The 26,811-nt window shown below is 44.5% G+C and overlaps 1 protein-coding gene and 1 long non-coding RNA gene across 9 annotated transcripts in view; one reads left to right on the top strand and one right to left on the bottom strand.

Annotated features, from left to right (window-relative positions):
* FANCL (FA complementation group L) overlaps nt 1-26,811 on the top strand; it is an 85,497-nt gene that overhangs the window by 55,953 nt on the left and 2,733 nt on the right. For all 4 annotated transcript variants that reach the window (XM_007053275.4, XM_027822241.3, XM_043543880.1 and 1 more), the window contains 4 exons: nt 10,221-10,371; nt 11,910-11,993; nt 13,353-13,398; nt 13,483-13,564. In XM_007053275.4, coding sequence (XP_007053337.2) covers nt 10,221-10,371; nt 11,910-11,993; nt 13,353-13,398; nt 13,483-13,564 — 363 coding nt within the window. The remainder of the gene's footprint in view (nt 1-10,220; nt 10,372-11,909; nt 11,994-13,352; nt 13,399-13,482; nt 13,565-26,811) is intronic.
* Nucleotides 10-21,795, bottom strand: LOC114019487. Of its 5 annotated transcripts, none has more exons than XR_006289910.1 (6): nt 16,879-21,795; nt 16,416-16,579; nt 11,089-16,116; nt 5,042-6,561; nt 4,451-4,569; nt 10-2,397 (listed from the first exon to the last, which is right to left on the bottom strand). It is a non-coding gene; the product is annotated as an uncharacterized LOC114019487 (long non-coding RNA). The 5 variants fall into 5 exon arrangements; XR_006289912.1 differs by having other exon boundaries at nt 16,416-16,576; XR_006289909.1 differs by having other exon boundaries at nt 17,082-21,795.

Below are 26,811 nucleotides of genomic sequence, written 5' to 3'. Positions count from 1 at the left end.
CCTATTTCCCCCCCCACCCCCCCGGTTCCTTTTTACCGCCAGTGACAATGTTGGAACATCTCCTTCCCTTGGCAAGCTTTCCTATCTCAACTGTGCCTAGTAGCGAATTTGTTGTATATAGTTGTTAAAAGTTCTACAGTGTATAGTTCCCTTTGTGTTCAGTTAAAAATAATTAGTTAGTCCCATACGGGACTTAGCCTAGGGATAGGGCATGCTCTGGTCTCCAAGCTTCAAACCTTGTGACTGCTGCAAGAAACCTGTGCCAGTCAGTGATCCACACAGAAGCAGCCTGAAGTGTTTAGGGGAAACAAGTGACAAATGTTAGTGACAAATGTCGCATTTGCAAGAGCTTTCAGTCGCGGACCAAAAAGGAGCGGGACATTCATCTCCAAGCACTCCTTATGTAGTGTGTCCTTGCACCGGCCTTAGAGCTGACGAGATCGGACTCTGCTCCAAGTACTGCGGCCTCAGTGCGTAGCGTGCCTCTGGCAATGACCTCCGACCGGCGCTGATTCCCATCCCTGTTGTGACATAACAGTGGTGAATATTAGGGTGCCAGGGGTGTAATTAGGATATGTTTTGTACAAGGTATGCCTTGTGAGGTATCATTCTGTAAGTCTTTAGACATTAATAACTTGTTGGACTGTATGTGCTGCCGTCATATGTGAAGTTATGAAGTTTGGCTATGAATGTGTTACTGAAACGCAAGGTTGAAAACACCCACAAGCATATGTATAACAATGTTAATGGTTTATTGAGGGAATGCACACAAGCACAAGGAATACCCCAGGAACTGTGTACAATGGAAACCTCTCAGAGATCGCACTACACAATGGGAACTGTTTGACCCCAGGTCACAGCAAAAGAGCTTTCCAGCAAGTGGGAAGAGGATATAAAAAGGGGGACAATGGTACCTCACTCTCCCTACAACAACACATCTGGAAACACCTGAGGGGGAAGGACTGAACTGTGGATAGTGATGGTTCCAGCCTAGAGGAATTGTTAGCCTGTGTATGAAAACCTGGGAAAGCCGAGGTTACTTGTGCCTTAAGAATCTGCCAGCCTGCTTATCACGCAGGGTGAGAATTTGCTAATTCATATCCTACCTATCTAGTGTGTTAAGCTCAGTTTGCGGTTTTGTTTATTTACTAAAGTAATCTGCTTTGATCTGTTTGCTGTCACTTAAAATCTATCCTTTTGTAGTTGTTTTTTGTTTTGTCTAAAACCAGTGTGTGGAAATTATAACTTGGGGCAGAAAGGGAGGGGGTGAAATTTATGAGTTTACTCTGTACAGTTCCCTGTGCAGTGCAAGATGATATAATTTTGGGTTTACACTCCAGAGGGGGTGCAGGGTTTAGCAACTGGGAGATGCCTTAGCTGAGCAGAGCTGATCTCAGCATCTGTGTGAAGCTGCAGCTGGGTGAGTCCCTATCTGTGTGTATGCAGATGAAAGAGCAAGCTTGGCAACTTATCACAGCACCACAATGTGAAAAGGAGCCCAGGCTGGTGGGTCAGGCTGGCTCAGTGGTATCCCAGTTCCAAGTGGCACCCCGGGGAGAGCCTGTCATACCCGGTACTAGCTAAAAAGCAGAGAGAGGCTGGGAAAAGGCATTCTTCTACATCTCGTAAAGGGAAGGAGAGAGCCGGAGGAGAGCCAAGATCTGCGCGGGGCAGCTCTTCTGCTCTGGATGGTGGCCAGGCTCCAGCTCCTGTTGAGCTGTCGAGCTTGCTTCAAGACCCACCCGCCACCCTAGGAAGCGGCAGAGGCACTCGGCACCTGGCGGCGCTGTCCACACCAGAGGACTTTCAAGCCATTAAGGACATATTGTCCGTTTTGGTGCCACCCATGCTAGCCAGTGAGGTGCCCCATTCGAGTGGTAAACCTGCCCTGGGATCTTTCCAGCGGTCTCCATCAGCGTGGCACCGCTTCCTGTCATAGGGGATGCCCTGCCAGCTCTCACCTGAACAGCACTGTCAGCCTCCAGATGCGGGTCAGCTTACCTGCCAGAGTTCCAGCATCAGTCCCTGGACTCTAGGCAGTGTTTCTCGGGGTCCTGGCATTGATTGCCGGCGGTTGGGTGCAGACCTGCAGAGACGCATCACCAGTCCCCTGAGCTGGAAGCGTCCAAGTCGGTCTCCCATTCCACGGCACCACTCCGGAGGATCAAGACACCGGTTCCTGGAGCCCCATCACCGGTCTTTGCATCACTGGTATTGATCACCGTTGGCACATCAAAAGTTTCCAAGATGTCAGTCCCGGTCTACAGAGTGACACCTTTCTCAAAGCGTAAGGCATCGAACGCCGGGGTACCATCGCTGATCCGCTGAACGCTGCCGCCGGTCACCAGAGTTACAGCACCAAGAGCCATCATCCCAGTACAGATCCCCAACAGAGGTCTGTGGAGAGAGCCGACGGAGTCAGGGTACACAGGTGGCCTTGGTACCATCCTGGTCCCCAGACAAGTTTCTCCCACCTCGGGCTCTGACAGTGAGGAGGAGGACCTGCCCGCAGACTAAGGCCACCCATCTGGGTCATTGGCATTCCCCTCTGGGCCACCAGTGGCCGCACAGCCCCAGGGCCAGTTGCCGGCCCCTGGCAACTATGGATCCTTGTGGGTTTCCCTATCCATTGCAGGGACATCGGTTGATCTTAGGGGCTTCTGAAACACTATCAGTGACAGTCTCACACCTGCCCCCTGACTCGGATGTGGAGTCGGAGCAAGCTCCCCAGGGACAGCCAGCCTCAGCTGAGGCTCCCCTGGCAGAAGCAGTGGAGTTGGACCTGTCTCCTCCTCATCTGCGCCCGATGAAGCAATAGCGGAGCCTTCTCCCATGGTCCCCTGGTTGTGTTGGCAGCCAATAAGCGCAATAGACCAGGCCAACCGGGATCGAAGCCAAAGAATAAGGAGGCAAAGAGGCTCGATCTCTTTTGTAGAAAGATTTATCCTACCTCCAGCTGACAGTGCCCAAACATCAGGCCTTATTTGGCCATTATGGTTTTAATATTTGGCAGTCCATGGCCAAGTTCATGGACTCACTGCCAGAGGAGCCCAGGAAGGAATTCCTGGCTATCCTCAATGAAGGCAAGGCTGTGGCTAGGACAGCCCTCCAAGTGGCCTCAAATGTGGCAGATTCTGCAGCCCAGACCATGGCTCCAGCCATTTCTATGAGGCATGCGTCCTGGTTGCAGTCATTGGGCCTGTCGGTGGAGGTTCAGTAATCTATCCAGGACCTCCCATTTGATGGCCTGGCACTGTTCTTGGAACAGACGGACAGTAAATTACACAGCCTAAAAGACTCTAGGGCAGGGGTCAGCAACCTTTCAGAAGTCGTGTGCTGAGTCTTCATTTATTCACTCTAATTTAAGGTTTCGCGTGTCAGTAATACTTTTTAATGTTTTTAGAAGGTCTCTTTCTCTGTCTTTACATACAACAATAGTTTAGTATTATATTAAGTATATATTAAGGTTTTAAAAATGCTTAAGAAGCTTCATTTAAAATTAAATTAAAATGCAGAGCCCCCCAGACCAGTGGCCAGGACCCAGGCAGTGTGAGTGCCACTGAAAATCAGCTCGCGTGCCAACTTTGGCACACGTGCCATAGGTTGCCTACCCCTGCTTTAGGGCTACCTTGCGCTCCCTGACACTTTACACGCTGGAGCCTGCAAGGAAACAGTTTAAGCTGCAACAGTCCTACAGGTTCAGGAGCCAACCTCAATCAGAGCCCTTCCACAAGAAGGGCAAGGGCTATACGCGCCTGGAGGGCCATCAGCCAGCTTCCTCAGCTCACTTGAGCTCTACCCACAACCAACTGGGTAACAAGCAGGCATTTTGAGGGTGCACTCGAGGGTGACCTTTCAGCCTGTGTCCTGGATCCAGCACCCCTGTTATTTTCCAACTGTGTTTCCCTTCCTCCCTGCCTGGGCCTCTATAACATCAGACCAGTGGGTTCTCAGCACAGTAGCAAGGGGATATACCTTCCAATTCATTTCTATACCTTCCTCCCACCGTCCTTCCCCATCCCTCTTCAGGGACCCTTCTCATGAGCATCTACTCGTCCAGGAGGTACAAGGCCTCCTGCAGGTGGGAGCCATGGAGGAAGTCCTTTGGCACTGGAGTGGAAAAAGGTTTTACTCCTGCTGTTTTTTAATCCCAAAAGCTAAGGGGGGCCTATGCCCCATCGTTGACCTGCAGACACTCAACAAATATCTCAAGAAGTTGAAGTTCCGCATGGTCTCTCTAGCATCCATCGTTCCTTCCTTCACTGGATCCTGGAGACTAGTATGCTGCCCTCGATTTGAAGGGCACTTACTTTCACACACATTTCCCAGACACAGAAGGTTCCTGTGATTCCTGGTCAGGACCATGCACTATCAATTCACAGTGCTCCCCTTTGGCCTAGCAATGGCACCAAGTGTGATTACAAAGTGCATGTCAGTAGTGGTGGCCTACCTCAGATATCAGGTTATCGAGATCTACCCATACCTCGACAACTGGCTCATAAAGGGCGCTCCAGAGTCCAGGTCCAGTGCAGCATCGAGACATTGTAAGCTACCTGTCAAGCTCTGAGCCTGTTGATAAAAGAACAAAAATCAACATTGGTTCCTGTTGAAAGGATAGAGTTTATTGGAGCGGTCTTTGACTATCTGAGCCAGAGACATTCCTACCAGAGGTCAGGTTCAGGGCAATGTTAGATCTGTCTGCCAGCATCACTGCCCACCCGCTCGCCATCAGGTCTCCCTGATATCAGATGCATCCCACCTTGAATGGCGAACATATCTCGGTACACTGTGAATGCAGGGGCTACGATCAAGAAAGGAGCTCACGCTTAATTTAAACGTCAGGGAGCTCAGACCCATCTGTCTAGCTTGTGTGGTGTTCTTTCCCCACTTACGCGGTCGGGTAGTGCAGGTGTTGACAGACAACATGGCCTCCATGTTCTATGTCAACAGATGGGGTGGGGGAAGGGCAGGAGCTTGTTCGTCAGCTCTGTGCCAGGAAACCCTTTGCTTGTGGGAATTCTGCATCTGATATGTGATCCACCTGGAAGCCTTGCACCTCCCCAGCATCCAGAACACACTGGCAGATCGCCTCAGCAGGTCCTTCTCTCATCACGAGTGGTCCCGCCACTGGGAGGTTATCAGGATGCTCTTCCAGAAGTGGGGAGCTCCTCGAGTAGACCTGTCCACCACCAGACAGAATAGAAAGTGTCATCAGTTCTGCTCCCTGCAAGGCCTCAGCAGAGGCTCTTTCTGACGCCTTTCTCCTGCCTTGGTCAGGAGACCTTATGTACACCTTGCTGCCAATCCCACTCATTAAAAAAGTTCTCTTAAAAATAAGAGGGACAAGGCACAGGACATTGATTTGCCCCAGCATGGCCTCGCCAGCACTGGTTTGGCATGCTCATGGACCTGGCTGTAGCAGCCCCGTGGGTGCTTCCCAGCCACCCAGACCTGCTCTCGCAGGATCACGGTCAGCTGCTGCACCCAAACCAAATCTCACTCCACCTCACAGCATGGATGCTGCATGGTTGAATCCAGAGGAGCAAGCCTGCTCTAGTCAGGAACAGCAAGTTCTCTTGGAGACCAGGAAGCCCTCCACCAGAGCAACTTACCTGGCAAAGTGGAAGCATTTATCCTGCTGGAGCAGGGTATCTCTGCAAACCAGTCATCTCTGCCGTCCATTCTGGATTACCTGCTTCACTTAAAGCACCAGGGCCTCACCTTCTCTTAGATCAAGGTTTATCTGGTGGCTGTATCAGCCTTTCACCCTCGTCTCGAGGGTAGATCAATATTCTCACGTGACATGACTATTAGGTTCCTGAAAGGCCCTGAAAGATTCTTTCAGGTGGTCCGGGACTGGGACCCCATCTCCCAATGGGACCTCAACCTGGTCCTCTCCAGGCTCATGGGCCTGCCCTCCGAGCATTTGGCTTCTTGTTGTGGAAGGTCACATTCCTTGTAGCTATTATCTCAGTGAGACGAGCATCTGAGTTTAGAGCTCTTACTTCGGAGCCCCCTTACACCATGTTCTACGAGGACAAGGTTCAGCTGCAGCCCCACCCAACCTTTCTGCCAATAGTGGTATCGCACTTCCATGTCAACTAGGATATTTTTCTTCTGGTGTTCTGTCCAAAGGCTCACTCGACCAGCGAGGAGAGGTGTCTGCATACTCTAGATGTCAGGCATTGCACTGGCTTTCTACTTAGAGCGCACCAACCCCTTCCGTAGATTGACTCAGCTCTGTATTGTGATAGCCGACAGGATTAAGGGTCTGGTGTCCTCACAGAGGATTTCAATCTGGATCACCATGTACGAGATAGCGCCCCCTCCAATAGCAAAGGCTCATTCAAGAAGGGTGCAAGCTTCTTTGGCTGCTTTCCTGGCACAAGTCCCTATCCAGGACATATGCAGGGCTGCAACGTCGTCCTCTGTGCACAGGTTCACGTCTCATCATGCCATCAGTCAGCAGGCCAGAAATGATGCTGGCTTCGGCAGAGTTGTGTTGCTATCGACACTTCCATGAACTCCGACCTACCTCTGTTAGTACTGCTTGGGAGTCACCTACAAAGTAATGGACATGAGCAAGCACTCAAAGAAGAAAAGATGGTTAGCTTCCGTAACTGTTGCTCTTTGAGATGTGTTGCTCATGTCCATTCCATGTCCACTCCTTCCCCTCTGTCAGAGTTCCGTCAAGAAGGAACTGAGGGAGTGGGGTTCCGGCAGCGCCCATTACATGGTGCATACACGTGCCACTCCAGAGGGCGCCAGAGCCGGTATCCTACAGGATACCACTGAGGGAAAAACTTCTGGCACCAGTGCATTTGACAAGCACGCACGCCTACAATGGAATGGACATGAACAACACATCTCGAAGAACAACAGTTACGGAAGGTAACCATCTTTTATTTGACCTCATGAGCAAGTACCTTCTTGGCACAGCCCAAAATAGCATCAGTAGCACTGTTTTAAAAGAACAGTGGTCAAAAATAAACTGGTTAATGAAGTATAAAGGAGTGATACATTTTTCATGGTTGCATGACAAAGTAGTATGATGGATTTAAATAGATATAGATATAGATAGGCATACAGAAAAAGCCAGTTGGCAACATCAATGAAGCATGCAAATAAGATCAAATGAACAGAGCATTAAAAATAAAAAAACCACCAAAGGGGAAGAATTTAACTATCTTTTTAAGGAACATCATTGAAAAATTACAATTAGTATTAAAATTAATTGGATTTTAAAATTTATCTGTGGGTTGTAATCCCTTGATGTTTCTTTTTTCTACTGAAATCGTTTGAATTCCCCAAAGATAAAGATAGCAATGATTATTAGAGGATTTATCTGTGTATGATGTAGGAAAATGTTTAAAAAAAAATCAAAATGGAAAGCAACTGTTGCAAGTACCAGAAAATTATGCTATTAATTTAAGTGTCATCAGAGCACAAAAGATCACATTCCAGGACTATATGAAAATTATTAAAATACTGGAAATAATAGTACTTAAGATGAAGATATTATACTCTTAGATCTGGTTAAGTGACTGACATTATTATATCACTTCAGGTATTATAAAAGTAACAAAATGCTTTTAAAGATAATAAGCTTTACATTTTGAGATTGGCAGTATCCACACTTTTCTGCTTAAGTGCTTTCCTACTTTAATATAATTTAATAACAGCAGAAAAAACTCCAACATTTTATTTCCAACTTATACCTTTTCTTTTTACAATATTTTCTCAGATACAAAAAACAATGAAATAACATGCGCCAAGAAAAAATTCAGCAATCCCCATCATTTTGCTTCCTTTTGTCCAGCTGACAGAGGAAAAAAAATGGTAGATAAAGGTTACAATAAATAGATTTTCTATATAATATATTCCTAAAAGGAATATTTTTGTAAATAGTTATCACTATTTGTTAATTTGATTTTTTCTGTGAGACCCCAAGAACTTCCAGGTCAAAATGATATGTGAGGTTTAAAATCATGTGACCTTTGTTACATATTATTGTCTTCCAAAATACACAATCCCTCATCCTCCATCTAGGGACACCTTTAGCATCACTGTTCTTTTCTCCATTTACTCCTCTTCCTTCTCTTGTTTCCCCCATCCACTTCTATTGTGTCAATAACCATCCCATCCAGATGATTCCCAAATCTACCACCAAAGTATTCCCCTCTCTTCAGTCTCAAAAGTGCCAGTGCCTCTCTAAATTTGAGATGGCAGCAGGGTATCCCAGAGAAGTAAATCTCTACACAGCAAAGAAAACCTGCGGCTGGCCCGTGCCAGCTGACTCGGGCTCACAGGGCTCGGGCTGTGGCTGATTCATTGCTGTGTAGACTTCCCGGCTTGGGCTGGAGTATGGGATCACCCCACCCCGCAGGTTCATAGAGCCTGGGCTCAAGCCCGAGCTCAGAAGTCTACACAGCAATGTGTAGCTCACAGCCCAAGGCCCATGGGCCCAAGTCTGCTGTCATGGGCCAGCCACGGGTTTTTCTTTGCTGTGTAGACATACCCTATATCTTTCTACTTGATCCCTTTCCAATAGTCTCTCTCTAATTTCTTTGACAATTTTTGCTATTTTTCCTGGCTCCTAGGCTTGCAAGCTCATTATCATCTTTGACTCTCCCGCCCCCCCCCCCCCCCCCCCCGCTTCTTTCCCCATATCCAGTCACCATCTAGGTTTCTTTGCTTCCTCTTTTAATATAGACAAAGTACATCTCTTACTCTTGATCGCTACTCCAAAATTTTTATCCATGCCTTGATTCTCTCATATGGACTTTTGGAACCTTCTGCTCTCTGACTTGCCTATCTCTTTCCCTCTTTCACTTCTTCCCTCTTTGTATTATATCCCAGTCATCTTAGTGGGTCAGCCAAAGTGGAGATACAGAGACCAGCTTTGCATTTATCTAGTATGTGTTATATATAATTTTGCAAGATAAATACTTTCATTAGAATGATTGCACTTGGAGATGTAAAAAAAGAAAAAAATCTGCATTTTGTGTCTGAAATCATACCCAGACTGGAAATAGAAGAGCCATTTTTTTAAACTATTTAATTAAAATTCGCTAAATAATCTACAAAGGTTTTTTTTCCTAATGGACTGTTGATCAACATTATTAAATCCTTATGAAGAAATAGTTCTTCTCAGAGCCAAATTTATTTTTATAAAGTTGTCTAGGATCAAAACTACTATAGCAATATCTATTTGACTGAAACAAATATAAAAAAATGTGTTGAAAATGCATATGCTATGTTGGAAATGCAGTTGTATAATTTAATTTACTAATGGGAAGAGTTTAAGGGTGTAAACTCTTAAAATCAACTGGAATTACTGTACATTTAATTTATCAATCTTTTGAAATTAAATATTTAAACGTTTACATTCTCGTTGAAGGGATTGAGGGCTGAATTCTCTGGTCTGTTAAGCAGTGGAAATTGAATCTGCTATGCCTCTTCTGAAACTTTAATTTACCCAGGACTAGATAACTAAACATCACTCCATTTCTCACAGACACAAACAGTGGAGAATTGAGACCTGAAACCATACTAGCAGGTCAGACTTTTTAAAAGGAAATAATTCCTTCTAGAAATCACATTTTGGAATTGAAATAAGCAATTTTCTGGCCACACAATTGTTTTTGAGACGCAAAGGATGCCTTTTATATTAAATCCATCAACAAAAGACTCTGACTACTGTTTGTCTCTGAATAAAATCTTTTGAAAAGTTTAGTTTGGAGTGGGAATCGCTGCATAGGAGTCAAGAAGGCAAACTCATAAATTAACAGCAGATTATACTGAATTTTACTCACTCCTTACTTAGAATGCAGTTGTTATGAATATGTAATAAAAATACTTCCAGGTCTTAACATTGATTTCTGAAATTAATATTAGGTTTGAGAATGGCTACCAACTTCAAGAATGCTGTACTTTAGATACATCAGAATATAACAAAAATGTATTAGAAAATTTAACAGTACTTTTTGAGTACATTAAAGTTATCAGTAGTTAATATTTGTGTGGACCATTAACAAATCAAAAAAAGTATTTTGAGTACTAACAGGAAAAATGTTGACCCTAGCACACTGCAGTGTATTTTACAGCGGGTTTTGTGCTAGATTTAAAAACTTTGAAATGCTGTCATTTTTTAAAAAGATCATTCTGTATTGCTATTGGTAGAGTGCCATGTAACTTGTTAAAATTTTCTTTTTTCTTAGAGCTCCTTAATAGACATTTATAATCAGTTCTTGGCAGCATTAGAATCACTGAAAGAATTCTGGAATGCTATGGATGAAATTGATGAGAAGACTTGGGTACTTGAGCCAGAAAACCCCACACGGAGTGCCACAATGAGAAGAATTGCAATAGGTAGGAAAACAGGAGAAGGAATGAAGTATTTTTTTAAACAGAAGTGAAGTTGATTTTTTTGCTTTACTTAATAGAGAACAAGGAGAATAGGAAAAGAAAGGTTACACTTTTAAAAAAAACAAACTATTACTTGTTTGTTATTGTATAAAACTAACCTGAGGCAGAATATTGAATTTTTTGGGGAGAAAGTATAATTTTGTATTTTTAGTTTTACATTTAAAGTTCTGATATAAATATTTATAAATTACAAACACAAGTGTTGATGAATTCAAAACTGAGGACACATTTGTGATAATCCTATATAAGAGGTATTTCAGTATAGGATTTTTAAATAGATTGTGTATAAAATGGATGTCCATTATAGAACAGAAGAAAAATTAGTTTACTTTTTAAAAATTATTCACTACTAATTGTAATGAGAATCCCTTGTCAGAAAACTAAATTTTGTAATACATTTTAGGTTGTACTGTAAATATTTTTTTAGTATGAAACTGTTTTTGGAAGGATGAAAGAACTGGAAATGCAGCTGTGGGAGAGGGGAAGAGGATAACAGCTGTGGGTTAAAAGGAAAAAAACAGAAGGTGGAGAGAAGATAAAAGGCATGGAATAAACTATAACTATATTAAATAATACAAAATATACCTGAATTAAGACTAAAGCACTCTGTGGCTCATCATCAGAATACATGGAATTACAGCCTTAATATGTAAAGAGTACCTTAGTTATTTGAAAAGTAGGCACTTTCCACTGTCTGCAGTCAAAAATAGAGAAAAAAATGTATCTTCGGAATGAGGACTCCGATTTTTAGCTTAGCATTTTATAATTATATACTGCGATGTTGCTCAACTTCAGTCACAAGCGCCAGAAGTCTGATGGTACATGATAGAACAAAAATAAAACAAATTTAAGTTCCTGAAAGTTGGAGGAATATTAACTAGCTGCAAAATAGGGAAACAACAGAAGTAGGCAGTACCCACTCTGAGACTGCAGCTTTATGCAAACAACTGTTGAGCTGATGGCTGAAATGATAGGTCACTCTTTCCCCTACTTGACAGCCCAGAGACTGCAGTGAGTCTCCTTTTGTGTAGCCAGCTCCTCTCCCTTCCAGTCCAGTTGGGCCCTCTCCCCTGCCTTTTCCTGATTCCTGAGAGTATGTCTATGCTGCAGTAAAACACCTGCAGCTGGCCTGTGTCAACTGGCTTGGGCTTCAGGGCTATAAAACTGCAGTGTAAATGTTTGGGCTCTGGCTGGAGCTGGGACTCTGGCACCCTCCCCACTTATGGTTTATCACAGGACTTTAACTCACTGCCTAGATAAAACTTGTTTATACTGAACTAAAATTTGTAGTCGTGAACACCATCAGTTCAGAATTCTAAGCCAAATAGCTTACTTTAGCCATCTAAAAGCTGTAACAATGTTCATAAAACTATAGGTGTGCTCAAAACAACTCATTTGAAAAACATAAGTACTTTCTCTATTTGCGGTTATAAAGGAAAGCTTTACACCTTCCATTTAAAATGCATTCTCTCTCATTTCAGGAAACAATGTTTCCATAAACTTAGAGGTAGATCCCAGGCACCCAACTATGCTTCCTGAGTGTTACTTTCTTGGAGCAGACCACGGTAAGGTCTTTCATATACGAAATTTCATATACAAACTCATTTCTCAATCTTAGAAGCTGGGTCTGTTTCGACTTGTACCAGTAACTGCTTACAGGCTTTTAAGGTAAACTTAATTTAGTGGTTTCAGGCTCTGTCTTGTATTTAAGTAAAGTTTAAAATGTCAAAAAAGAAAAGGAGTACTTCTCCTTTTCTTTTTGCGGATACAGACTAACACGGCTGCTACTCTGAAACCTTTAAAATGTCAGTATCTCTTGCATATACTTACACAAAACAATACAAGAGTGAATTCACGGCATGCTGTTGTGCACTGTTAATGTGTTAAAGTCTGGCAAATTAAGATATCACAAATTGAAGAATACTTTAAAAATACAAAAAGAAAAGGAGTACTTGTGGCACCTTAGAGACTAACCAATTTATTTGAGCGTAAGCTTTCATGATCTACAGATCACTTCATCGGATGTAGCTCATGAAAGCTTATGCTCAAATAAATTGGTTAGTCTCTAAGGTGCCACAAGTACTCCTTTTCTTTTTGTGAATACAGACTAACACGGCTGCTACTCTGAAACCTTTAAAAATACAGTTATGAGAAAAGTGACTAACTATTGACAACTTATTTTTCTCCTGTAGGCACTGTAGAAGTCATTCAGCTGTAGGAGAGTAGCTAGATTGAGTTTTAGCTACTACACAGTCAATAGAATTGTTAACTACATTCTAGATACAGGGTCACATCCTGTCCTGACTTTTCCCACATTATATATGGGGATGATACACAAGCTGTTTTTCCCCCAGCTTGACTGTCTGATACCACGCTGAGTTTGCAAGGATAACAAAAACACAAAACACTTAATTCTTTTAAGTGCTGATTGAGTAAATGTATTTTGCAAGTTACTGAGAGAAAGGTGGAACCCTACAATATTTTTTTAGTCCTTTTCCAGCAGAATCACAATTCAGGAGATGCCCTGTGTCCTGCAGAGAATTATTCTGAAAGATAATTATCTGACCACATCTATGATTATTTTGCCTGTTTTTTTTTGTTTTTTATAAATAATCCACTGTAAATTCCCTAATGTCTTTCCCTCGATTTTCTATAGCTCCTGGCCATGTCTCGAGGGGCAATCATACCTTTGGTGTACAATGTCCCAAAACTTAGTGCTATTATCATTATATATGACTTTTCAAATATGATGACTGCGGGCCAGATTTGTAAATGTATTAAGATGCCTAGTGGGATTTCAAATGCATTGGCACCCCTGCATATTTAGGTGTCTAAATACCTTTAAAAAATCTAGTTGTAAGTGCTGAAATGCGGGGGAAGTCTCTTCCTGTGAGTAATGTAAATATCTATGTGTAACTTTGTAGTGGTAAATCCTTTGAGAACAAAGCTGAACAACAACATGCACTTGTGGTAAGTGTTTTCACGAATACAATTTTAGTTTAAAATCTGCATTTTGCAGTTCCATGTGTTAAAGTCTCTTTCCTCTACTTGCAGGGATCCAGATATCACCCTATTACAAAATTTGAAAGAAGTTTTAGAAACTGATTTTCCTTCTCGTGCTGTGCTAGAAAAGACTGTAAGTGTAGTTTTTTGTTGCTCAGTCTTTATTTCTGAATACTATAGACCGATGAAAATTAAATTGTCACCTTATAACTGCCAGCAAAAATAAGAGTCAGAAAGGATGTAATTGGATTAATAATTTGTAAAAAAAGGCTTCTGAACATCAAGCAACAATTGTTCGCTTATTAACAAATAGTAATAAGTACACACTTTCTTATGATCTCCACAGCATTAAAGTGATTAATTACAGGCATCAACATTAAAAGGGGAGGAGAAAGTTCCATAGTACTAATAGGGTGGAAAATCCAAACATTCTGTTATGGATATTGATGATTTAGAACTCTAATTATGGAGGTAGATCTGCCTAGAGGGGCAAGAGGCCATCCAAATAATGGTGCTGCATCTTCGAGTAGTGTCCCTGTGGGTGCTCCTCTGTCGGCGTGCTTGTGTTCCTGTGCTGCTGATCGGAGAACTTTGGTAGCAGTCAGTTTCACCCACGCATGCGCTGCTCCCCTCCTGCCACAAGGCTAGCCAGCATGCGTGGGCAGTGTCTCCTCAATTCCTTCTCACCCGCCATACAGAGCCCAGTTTCACTATGGACCAGTTTCACCCGGTGGCATACCAGCCTTCTGACCCACAACATCCCTAGTATAGGCAACTGTGGTACCAACCACTGCGCCCCTTCCTATCACAGTGGCCATACTGGGACCCCGGCAGGCCCAAAGGCAACAGGCCTCCATCACTGATAGTACGGCATACCAACAGCTGAGGAAGTACCCTCCTTCAGCTGCTGCTTCAAGGGCCTCTGAACTCCCCGAGCAGGCAAGGGAGGAACTGGAGGCCAAAGTCGAAGAGGAAGTTACTCCTCCAGCCCACTTCTCATCATTATCACCAGATGAGACTGTGATGTCCCCTTCGCCATCTATGGCAGATGACTGTAAGCTGTTCCAGGACTTGGCACAGAGGGTGACAGAGGCCTTTACAAGAGGTGTCTGAGTTGCGCCACTAGCTGGTGGACATTCTGCATTCCTCCACTTCCTCCAGAGTGCTCCTTCCCTATTAATGAGGCTCTACTGGATTCTGCCAAGGTGATATGGCAGGCCTCTGCATCCATCCCACCAACTTGTAAGAGGGTGGACAAGAAATATGTGCCAGCAAAGGACACAGAATTCCTGTTCTCACACTTGCCTCCCAATTTGATCATTGTGGATGCAGTTAACTCTAAAGGCTGCCAAAACCACTTTAAGTCCACCCCTTATACCAGGACTGGGAGCACCTGGACCTGTTTTGCAATAAGGCCCACGCCTCAGCCACCCTTCAATTCAGAGTGGTGAACTATCAAGCCTTCTGGGCTAAATATGACTCAGAACTATGTGAAATGTAGTTATTTTATTGAAATATTGAAAAGCTCCCCCATTCTCACAAGGACCAATTTAAGGCCTTGGTTAACGAGGGCCAGCTGGTGACAAAGTGTCGCTCCAGTATGCATTTGATGGTGGCACGTTCTATTTTGTCTGCATTGTGATGAGACGGGCCTCATGGCTTCATCTCTTTGACTTCCCCAAGGAGGTCCAAACGACGGTAGAGGACTTCCCTTTTTAGGGGACAAAATTATTTGCTGAAAAGACAGATGCCTCCCTCCACATGTTAAAAGATTTGAGGGCCATTCTTCAATCCCTTGGGATTTATACACCTGGATACAAAAGAAGGTACAATACTCATCTCAGTAGTCACAATATACACAAAGATCGCATGAACCTCAAAGGAAGAAGCCCAGGTTCTCCAGATGAAAGATGTTGGGATCTCAGCAAACTTCCTCTCAGCCCTCCACCTTGAAGAAATAGTTTTGACAGGCTGATCGAGGTGCCCATAGAACTCTCCCCTCATTTCACAGTGGAAAACACCCATCCCTTCGGAGATCATCTTGCCCCGTTCCACAGAATCTGGGAATGGATAACCTCCAACAAGTGGGTGTTGGAGATCATCTGAGATGGCTACTCCACCCATTTCTCCTCCCTCTCCCCCTCCCAAAAACCGCTCCCCATCCTTTCTCAGGGGCCCTTCTCATAAGAGCTTTCTATGTCAGGAGATAAACCATCTCCTCAGTGTAGAAGCCATAGTGCGAGTATCCACACATGTAAGGGGCAGAGGCTTCTAATTTTGTTACTTCCTGGAGACCCATACTGGACCTCAGAGCGCTCAAAAAGTTTATCAAGGCTCAGAAATTCAAGATGGTCATGTTATTATCATTTGTTATCGTTAGAAAAAGGAGACTGGTTCTCGGCCCTTAACCTCCAAGATATTTATTTTCACATCTTGATCATATCGAGCCACAGACATTACCTCAGGTTCATGTTAGGTCAAGACCACTACCAATACAGAGTACTCCCTTTCGGCCTTTCATTGGCCCCAAGAGTATTCTTCAAGGTCCTTTTGGTAGTGGCGGCCCATTTATGCTCTCAAGGCATCATGATTTATCATTACCTGGACAGCCTTCTCAGGGTATGGTCCTTTGCAGAGTCCCAGCAAGTCACTGAGACCACGCTAGACCTGTTTCAGAATCTGGGTCTACAGATAGATAAACAAAAATCTACATTAATACCGGTAGAGAGACTAGAATTCATAGGAGCCGACCTTGACTCCATTCCTCCCACATCACAGATTTCTCAGTCTCTCCTCGTTGATAGACAGTACAATCCATCCCCCAAATTTTGGCCAAACATTGCCTCCAGCTCCTGGGCCACATGGCCATGAGCACATCGGTTATTGCTCATCCCAGACTACGCATGAGATGTCTCCAAGCATCCTTTTGGTTCAGTTTACAGGCCGAACAAAGACAACATAAGCAAACTACTATCAGTGCCCACCAGGGTCAAGCAATCCCAGTAAACGTCTGTACGGGAATCCTGTTTGTTCAGTCTTCCCCATCTCTACTCCTAACTGCACGCATCTCAATGGTCGCACAATACAGGACAAATGGACTCCAGGTGAGAGATGCCTCCACATCAACATGTGGACTTGCTTCCTCCTGCTGATCAAAGACATGCACAAAAGGGTCATGATGGATAATATGGCCTGCATGTATTACACAAACCGTCAGGGAGGCACCAGGGCTCATTCCCTGTCTGTAGAACACTAAAACTATGGAACTGATGCATCTCCCATAGTATCTTAATATCAGCTGCCTACTTATCAGGAATACACAACATGATGGCAGACAGTCTCAGCCCCAAATTCCCACATGACCACAAATGGGAGAGAGATTCGGTGGTACTCCACAATATATTCTGACAGTGCGGGATACCGGTAATAGACCTATTCACTACTTACCAGAACAAGCAGTGTCCACAGTACTGCTCTAGAGTGGGGATCGGACAACATTCCATGGAAGATGCCCTCCTCCATCTATGGGACAAAGGCCTTCTTTACGCTTTTCCCCCATTACATCTAATATTGAAAGTCCTGTTGAAAGTGAAGAGAGCGCAAACATACTGATTTCTCCCACTTGGCCCAGACAGACGTGGTACCCTTACCTGTCACAGCTGGCATTATGTCCACTGATGACTCTTCCAATCACTCCTTATCTTCTGTCGCTGAAAGAGACACACACTCTCCATCCCAACCTGTGGATTCTGTGTCTCGAAGTCTGGCTCCTTCATGGTTTCAGCATGTAGAGACATCTTGCTCTGAGGAGGTATAGGACGTGTTATTGCACAGTAGGAAAGGAGCTACTTGCCATACCTATCTACAAAAATGAAAGAGATTCCAGATCCCAAAAGTGTCATGCCTAATACATCCACCCTACCAGTGATCCTGGACTACCTTTTGAGTCTCAAGAAATCAAGACTCTCTATTGGTTCACATAGCAGCAATTGCAACCTTCCCTCCGCAGACAGAAGGATATTCAATCTTCTCCCATCTGACTATGAAGAGGTTTATCAAATGCATAGCAAACTTCTTCCCACAACCCAGACTTCCCATGCCTCAACAGGATTGCAGCCTACTATTAAAAGGTCTGACTAGGCCACCATTTGAACCCATGGCCACTTGTTCATTAACTCACCTTACCATGAAGATGATGATTCTCATTGTCATCACCTCTGCAAGAAGGATTGGGGAAATAGCAGTTCCAATGGCACATTCCCCTTTCACTGGGTTCTTCCCTGACAAGGTCATGCTTAGACCACATCTGAAATTCACTCCCAACATGACTTCTGCATTTTCACATAAATTAGCTTATTTAGCTTCCAGCCTTTTATCCCAGACCTCATCAGGATAAAAAGAGCCTTCAGAAAATTCTCCTCTCCATTGCAGATAGGTCAAAAGGCACAGTGATTTCATCTCACTGACACTCTCAGTGCGTCTTGGACTGTATTAAATTCTGTTACCAATTGCATAATGTAACCCCCCCCCCCCGTCTTCAATACACATGCATTCTACAAGGTTGGTCTCCTCATCCTTCGCCCAGGGTATCCCTATATCAGAAATCTGAAGAGCAGTTACCTGGGCATCTGCACACACCTTTACAGAACACTATGGCATCCTGGGGATTTGGCTTCAGACTCCAAATTTGGTGCCACAGTACTATCATCGATATCAGACTTGACTCCGAAGTCACAGTCTCCAGTGGTGGGCACTGCTCAGGAATCACCTACAGTAGAGCCACCCATAGGGACACCTCTCGAAGAAGTTACCTTGTGCAATAACAATGGTTCTTCAAGATGTGTGCCCTGATGGGAGCTCCATGACCCATCCTCCTCCCCTCTATTTTGGAGTCCTCGTAGTTGACTGTGCGGTAGAGAAGTAACTGAGGAGAGATTGCTCAAGCATGCTGGCTAGCCTAGTGGCAGGCTGGGAGCAACGCATGTGCGGGTGGGACAGACTACTACCAAAGCTCTCTGATCAGCAGCGCAGGGACAGACAACCTACAAAAAGAAAAGGAGTACTTGTGGCACCTTAGAGACTAACAACTTTATTTGAGCATAAGCTTTCGTGAGCTACAGCTCACTTCATCCGATGAAGTGAGCTGTAGCTCACGAAAGCTTATTCTCAAATAAATTTGTCAGTCTCTAAGGTGCCACAAGTACTCCTTTTCTTTTTGCGGATACAGACTAACACGGCTGCTACTTGACAACCTACAGTGGAGCATCCACAGGAGGACACATCTCAAGGAACCAATGTTACTGCACAAGGTGAGTACCTTCTTTAATGGAATTAATCACAATACAGTAACTCCTCACTTAACGTAGTTATGTTCCTGAAAAATGTGACTTTAAGCGAAACTATGTTAAGCGACTCCAATTTCCCCATAAGAATTAATGTAAATAGAGGGGGGTTAGGTTCCAGGGAAATTTTTTTTGTCAGACAAAAGGCATTATATACATTTTAAACAAGCAGTTTAACACAGGTAGCCTGTGTACATTTTAAAAACAATTTTAAACAAGCAATTTAATACAGGTATTAAACAGGCTGGCAGCATAACTATCAACTCCCCTACGCGCCCTCCGACCCCCTCAGCGCTTCTGGCCTGCCGGCAGACCCTGTGAATCAGCGCCATCCCACCACCTCCTGCCTGCAGCAATCAGCTGTCTTGCGGCGTTCAGGAGGCGGGGGGGAGGCTGCGCACCATGTCCTCGCTCCTCCCCCCAGCCTCCTGAACGCCGCAAGACAGCTGATTGCTGCAGGCAGGAGGCGGGCACTGATCCGCGAGGTCTGCCGGCGGGCGGGAAGCGCTGCGCGGGGGGCTGCCAGCCGTGGACAAAGCAGGCGGCCAAAGGATGTTATAGGGGAGCACTGCACAACTTTAAGTGAGCATGTTCTGTAATGGAGCAGGGATGTAAGATGGAAACAAAGTTAAGCAATAGGACATTAAGTGAGGAGTTATTGTACTATAATTCTGGATTGAGTGTGGCTCTCACGTATGAAATTTGACAGTTCTTAAATTAAAAGCTAGTATCTGACTGTGAGGCCTTCTGTCTAATACAGTGAAAGTTCACTGTAGTTAAAGGCATGAGGACCGTCTGAAATAATGAAGTTAGAAAACTGCATGTCAGTCAACAGTGGACATTGTTTTTAGGTGCATGAAATCATGCTAGGACAAAAATGAACCTTTTGCTGAATTATCAAATCTCCCAGGACAGGTAGGGCTGCTCAATCTGGAGAAGGAAAACTGATCTGAAACCCTCATCTGTGGGTTAAATAAAGCCTAGTTTGGGCAGCAGGAAAAGCAGTACCACCTCTTATTCATCCATCTGGTCTATAGCAATAAGATGGGGAGAGTTTGGGCATTCAACTGGGGAAAGGCCCTCTCACTGTGGTATATGTCAGGGACACCAATTAATACACTATAGTTTCTGGCACAAGGTGACTACATTGGTGCAAACAATGTTTTTCTTTTTGGTGAGTTACCAAAGGGCAGTAGTAGATATTAGCAAGGGCTAATGCTAATGGTGAGAGGGCATCTTAGCCCTATGCCAGAAGTTCACGCACCTTAAGCCTGGCAGCCCCAGCATCTGAGCTGGGGATGTCTGGCAGTCAGTGTCTGAACAGTCCTGTAGAGGGTCAGGGGACTACCACTTAGAATGAAGAGTCAGATGAATAGCAACGACCTGCACAGCCAAAGAATTCCCATATAAGTAGCAATACTGAGTGTACCCCATTTGACGACAAAGGTCTGGAAGTAGCTGATATGATCGTAAGGAGAGTATTTATGTTCTATATCTGCAGAAAACACGGTGAATGGGGAACACAGTGAGGGAACTTAGATTGTAAACTCTTCTATGGTAACAAAAGCAGGTGTAATGGAGTCAGGAGGGTAGTGAGAGGAGAGCTGAGAAAGAACAATGATTGAAATTATTAGAGTAAGTGACCGACTGATGGCTGTGTAGGTCCAAATTAAGGAGCATATTCTGTTTGTGATATCAGCGTATGCACCTCAAGAAAGATGAAATGAAGCAGAGTTTCCCCTAAGACTTGCAAGCACTAGTGGACAGAGCTGTGCCAGAGGAGATGTTGGGTGACTTGAATTATGGAAGAGACAAGCAAAAACAGAAGGGGTAATGTGCTTGGAAATTCCCGTCTAGGCACTATGGAATGAGGAAGGGAAACTATTACTAGACCATATGTAATGTCAATCAATGGATGATAGCCAATCCATGGTTCCAAAAGATGAGTCATTTGGTCACGTACATCAGTAGTGGAAACACAGTTGGTATTAGCTGAAGAATGGAACTACCTCAAAAGAACATGGATTGCAGCAGCGGAAGAGATTTGTGGCTGATGCAGATGGGGAAAACAGAGGGAAAGAGAAGAGTAGTGATAGACTGAAGTGCAGGTAGTTACCCAAAACAAAAAAACAGAGCCTAATGAAAAAACAAATGAATACACTGAGTGTAAATGAAAGTGACTAGAACGAAGGAAAGTGAGCTGCCAAACAGGCAGTGAAGAAAGCCAAAAAGAATGCCATACATGACTTGTATGCCAAGCTTGTAAACCATCCACAACTGGCTGGCCAAAAGATCTGTAGCTTGGCAAAAAATGACCACACCCCACATTAAGTGTGGGGGGACAGAGGGACTGTTGTGTGGTTTGCTGGAGAAACCACTGGCAAAAAAATCTACAGCATGGCAAAAATGGCCACACCACACATTAATCAGGGGCGTGGGAGGGGAGGGGAACGGACTGTTGTCTGGCTGGAGGAAGGTGTGTACCTCTTTAAAGGATAGAGAGGCAAGGAGTGAGGTTGCAGCAATGACAGGTCAATGTGGGGATGCTGACCCTCCCGCCCCCCTCCCCCCCCCCCCCCCCCGGTGACTGGAAGAGAGGAGAGGTCACACCAAGCAGGAGAAGCCCTCTTTTACCTGGACCTGGCAGAACAGCAATGACTCAAGCTCTGCAATCTTCATGGTGCCATGTGGTAGCACAGCAGGGGAAGGGGTAGGAATGCTCCCCACCCCACACTTCAGCCCACAGAAGGAAAGCTGGCATTTAGTAACAGAAGGGGAGCAAATTTTAGGCATAGCTCGGAAACTTCTGTGTGGACAGGATACAGTGATCAGATAAATGGATTGGTAAAGAATTCAAAGGAGGTATTTGTTAAAGGACTGGAAACTGGGAAGTTCGGGGCTTGTCAGCAAATTAAAGAAGTATGGGCTGGATGAATGCACTATAAGGTGGGTAGAAAATTGGCTAGATTGTCGGGCTCAATGGGTAGTGATCAATGGGTCCATGTCTAGTTGGCAGCCAGTATCAAGCGAAGTGCCCCAAGGGTCGGTCCTCGGGCTGGTTTTGTTCAATATCTTCATTAATGATCTGGAGGATGGTGTGGATTGCACCCTCAGCAAGTTTGCAGACGATACTAAACTGGGAGGAGTGGTAGATATGCTGGAGGGCAGGGATAGGATACAGAGGGACCTAGACAAATTGGAGGATTGGGCCAAAAGAAATCTGATGAGGTTCAACAAGGACAAGTGCAGAGTCCTGCACTTAGGACAGAAGAATCCAATGCACCGCTACAGACTAGGGACCGAATGGCTAGGTAGCAGTTCTGCAGAAAAGGACCTAGGGGTTACAGTGGACGAGAAGCTGGATATGAGTCAACAGTGTGCCCTTGTTGCCAAGAAGGCCAATGGCATTTTGGGATGTATAAGTAGGGGCATTGCCAGCAGATCGAGGGACGTGATCGTTCCCCTCTATTCGACACTGGTGAGGCCTCATCTGGAGTACTGTGTCCAGTTTTGGGCCCCACACTACAAGAAGGATGTGGAAAAACTGGAAAACGTCCAGCGGAGGGCAACAAAAATGATTAGGGGACTGGAGCACATGACTTAGGAGGAGAGGCTGAGGGAACTGGGATTGTTTAGTCTACAGAAGAGAAGAATGAGGGGGGATTTGATAGCTGCTTTCAACTACCTGAAAGGGGGTTCCAAAGAGGATGGATCTAGACTATTCTCAGTGGTAGCGGATGACAGGACAAAGAGTAATGGTCTCAAGTTGCAGTGGGGGAGAATTAGTTTGGATATTAGGAAAAACTTTTTCACTAGGAGGGTGGTGAAACACTGGAATGCGTTACCTAGGGAGGTGGTGGAATCTCCTTCCTTCGAGGTTTTTAAGGTCAGGCTTGACAGAGCCCTGGCTGGGATGATTTAATTGGGGATCGGTCCTGCTTTGAGCAGGGGGTTGAACTAGATGACCTCCTGAGGTCCCTTCCAACCCTGATATTCTATGATTCCTGTGTCTGACATGGCAGGGAGCCAACTGCCCCTCTTAGAGCCCACCTTAACTCGCATGGGTTGGAGGGGGAAGAAGAGATAAGGTCCCAGCAGTAGGTGGGCTGGGGACGAGGATGGGAAAGAGGGTTAGCTGATTGAAGCCCCCCTGGTATATATTAAAATGATCATGCCATTACCAGCACTATACACTTTTATCTGTGGGGAGCTCCCAGACAGTTAATAAAATGGAGGCCTAATTAAACCACGTGCAGTGTCTCCTGTCCTTCCGGCATAGCTGGACAATGAGATTCAAAGGGAAGGAGGATGGTATTGCAACGCCATTTGTAAAGAATGACCAGGGGAGGCTGTTAGTAACACATGAACAAGCAAAGGAGAGGTGGAAATAGTAGTTTGAGGGGCAAAACCACCTTTTTGGCAGAGTTGCCTACATGTAAACCATCCACAGCTGGCTGGCCAAAAGATCTATAGCTTGGCAAAAAATGACCACACCCCACATTAAGGATCTGAGTCTGACATAATGGAGGATAAGGTGAGAAAATGTAGTCCAGATAATGAAGAATGGTAAGGCAGTTGGACCTGATAAAATGATGGCAGACCTGGTGAAAATCCAATGATTGAAATTATTAGAGTAAGTGACCGACTGATGGCTCTATGGGTCCAAATTAAGGCGCATATTCTGCTCCTTAACAACCAAGAGAGGTATAAAGTGGATGAGCAGAGTAGTTAAAGCCATAGAGTGAATCAAGAGAATTCCTGAAGACTGATGAGAGTCTGTTTTGGCATCAATACATAAGGAAAGCATCCATGAATGCAGACACTATCAAGGGATAAAGTTACCAGAACACACATTGGATGCTAGGATTGGGAGAAAGGTGGACAGGACAAATGAACAAAAACAGTTCTGCTTTAGGAAAAGCTAAGGAACCACAGATTCCATGTTCATAATTCGGCAAGTGATAGAGAAGCAGCTAGAATATCAACAGGATAGCTTCTGGACTTTCATAGACTCTAGAAAAAGCATATGTTAAAATGAACAGAAGGATGCTTACACCAGTGTTGAAATATTGTCTGAGAATTTAATAACTATGGGGAATGCAGTATATAGTTCTAAAACAGTGATCTGAATGTGTTTTGGAACAGCAAGCCCCTTGGAATTGGAAATCAGATTGCATCAGGGGTCGGCCCTCAGTCCATTGCTGTTTATCATATTTATAGACTACGTCAGCAGGAAGATCACAATGGGAAAAGGTCAGAAGCTGCAGTATAGAGATGAAATAGCAATAAGGGCATCCTCAAAAGACAACTTGGAGAAAATAGTAAACCAATGGTATGACCAGCTAAGCAGCCATGGGATGACAATGAACATGACTAAGACAGAGGTCTTGTGGCACAGTAGAGGTACCACAGGGAAACTGGGTATAGAGATTAATAGAGTATGACTAAACCAGACTGACTGATTCAATTACCTGAGTGGCTGGATTACGGAGGACTGTGTTTGAACATGAGCCAAAGGCTAGATTTAAGTGCTGGAAGTGTGTAGAATAACATCCCCCGTGTTGCACATCACAAATGTATGCCACTGAGACTGAAAGCCCAGTTATATAGAACAATGGTGCACCCTGTAACGCTGGCAGACCAGTGGACTAGAATGTATTCACTTGTGTATTAGTATAGATCAAAATGAGTATAAATGTAAGAGTGTATTCAGGAATTTAAACTTCATGAAAACTAGAGGAATGTTACTTGTATTGTTTTCACTTATCAGTTTCTGTTATAATTTAATAGCAAACATTTACATTGTGCATAACCCTGTAACTAAATAACCCATGAAAGAAATCTTGTGAAATCATAATAAAGGACTTTAACAGAAAATGCTAATTTCAAAGCAAGTGGCCATTATGTATGATGGTCAGACATCAAAAGGCTAAGTGCATTCCTCACTCACCAACATCAAAGGAAAAGCCCACGTATGTAGAAAGACTGTCAGCTTGCTTTCTGTCACAAGAAAAATATAAATATGGATTCTCAAAAAGATCCTTCATTTCTGAACTGTTTAGACTCACCTCAGTCCCCAGAAAAATCATGGAGCAGGTCCTCAAGGATTCCATTTTGAAGCTCTTGGAGGAGAGGAAAGTGATCAGGAACAGTCAACATGGATTCACCAAGGCAGGGATTGGCAACATTTGGCACAGGGCCTGCCAGGGTAAGCCCCCTGGCAGGCTGGTCCAGTTTGTTTACCTGCCGCATCCACGCGTTTGGCTGATTGCGGCTCCCACTGGTCGCAGTTCAGCACTGCAGGCCAATGGGTGCTGCGGGAAGCGGTGCGGGCCGAGGAATACCTTGACTTTAGCAAAGCTTTTGATACGGTCTCCCACAGTATTCTTGCCAGCAAGTTAAAAAAGTATGGATTGGACAAATGGCCTATAAGGTGGATAGAAAGCTGACTAGATCGTCGGGCTCAACAGGTAGTGATCAATGGCTCGATGTCTAGTTGGCAGTCGGTATCAAGCGGAGTGCCCCAGAGGTCAGTCCTGGACCAGTTTTGTTTAACATCTTCATTAATGATCTAGATGATGGGATGGATTACACCCTCAGCAAGTTGGCAGATGACACTAAGATGGGGGGAGAAGTAGATATGCTGGAGGGTAGGGATAGGGTCCAGAGTGACCTAGACAAATTGGAGGAATGGGCCAAAAAAAATCTGATGAGGTCCAACAAGGACAAGTGCAGAGACCTGCGTTTAGGATGGAAGAATCCCATGCACTGCCACAGGCTGGGGACCAACTGGCTAAGCGGTAGTTCTGCAGAAAAGGACCTGGGGATTACAGTCAATGAGAATCTGGATATGAGTCAACAGTGTGTCCTCGTTGCCAAGAAGGCTAACGGCATATTGGGCTGCGTTAGTAGGAGCATTGCCAGCAGATGGAGGGAAGTGATTATTCCCCTCTATTCAGCACTGGTGAGGCCACATCTGGAGTATTCCATCCAGTTTTGGGCCCCCCATGCAGAAAGGATGTGGACAAATTGGAAAGAGTCCAGCGGAGGGCAATGAAAATGATTTAGAGGTCTGAGGCACATTACTTACGAGGAGAGGCTGAGGGAACTGGTCTTATTTAGTCTGCAGAGGAGAAGAGTGAGGGGGGATTTGATAGCAGCCTTCAACTACCCTGAAGGGGGGTTCCAAAGAGCATGGAGCTAGGCTGTTCTCAGTGGTGGCAGAAGACAGAACAAGGAGCAATGGTCTCAAGTTGCAGTGGGGGAGGTCTAGGTTGCATATCAGGAAAAACTATTTCACTAGGAGGGTGGTGAAGTACTGGGAGGTGTTGGAATCTCCATCCTTAAAGGTTTTTAAGGCCCAGCTTGACAAAGCCCTGGCTGGGATGATTTAGTTGGGGTTGGTCCTGCTTTGAGCAGGGGGTTGGACTAGATGACCTCCTGAGGTCTCTTCTAACCCTGATCTTCTATGATTCGATGACTCTTGCAAGGAAGTATACCAGATGCAAAGTGGAGATCCCCAGAGACAATCTGTGTACCTGAAAAACTTCTGTGAAACTGGCAATTTATTACATTACTACTACAAACTGTGACTCACCTGTTAATATACTTTACCTGCTTTAACCTCTCAATAACTCTTATTTCTTTGCTAATAAATCTTTAGTTAGTTTACTATAGAATTGGCTGCCAGTGTTGTCTTTGGCATAAGATCTGGAATACCAATTGATCTGGGGTAAGTGAAACCTGATGTGGTGTGATTTTGGGTTTGTGACCATTATCACAAATTCCAGTTTGTCTGGGTGGCAAGATAGGCTGCAGAGTCTAAGGGGATTCCATAGTAAGACTGGTATAGTTATCCAGGAGTTCACATTTGCTGGCGTGATGAAATCTAATTATAGAACATACCACCAGTTTGGGGTATTGTCCCTTGTTTTCTGACAGTCTGCCCTGAAGTAGGCACTCTGTTGTTAGCCACTCCAGACAGCATGACACACTCCACAATGTGATATGGTGCAGGGGGTTGGTTAGATGATCTCCT

This window comes from Chelonia mydas, chromosome 3, assembly GCF_015237465.2.
Source record: "Chelonia mydas isolate rCheMyd1 chromosome 3, rCheMyd1.pri.v2, whole genome shotgun sequence".
NCBI lineage: Eukaryota > Metazoa > Chordata > Testudines > Cheloniidae > Chelonia > Chelonia mydas.
The sequence above is the reverse complement of the archived record's forward strand: the minus strand, read 5'-3'. Positions and strand labels throughout refer to the sequence as shown.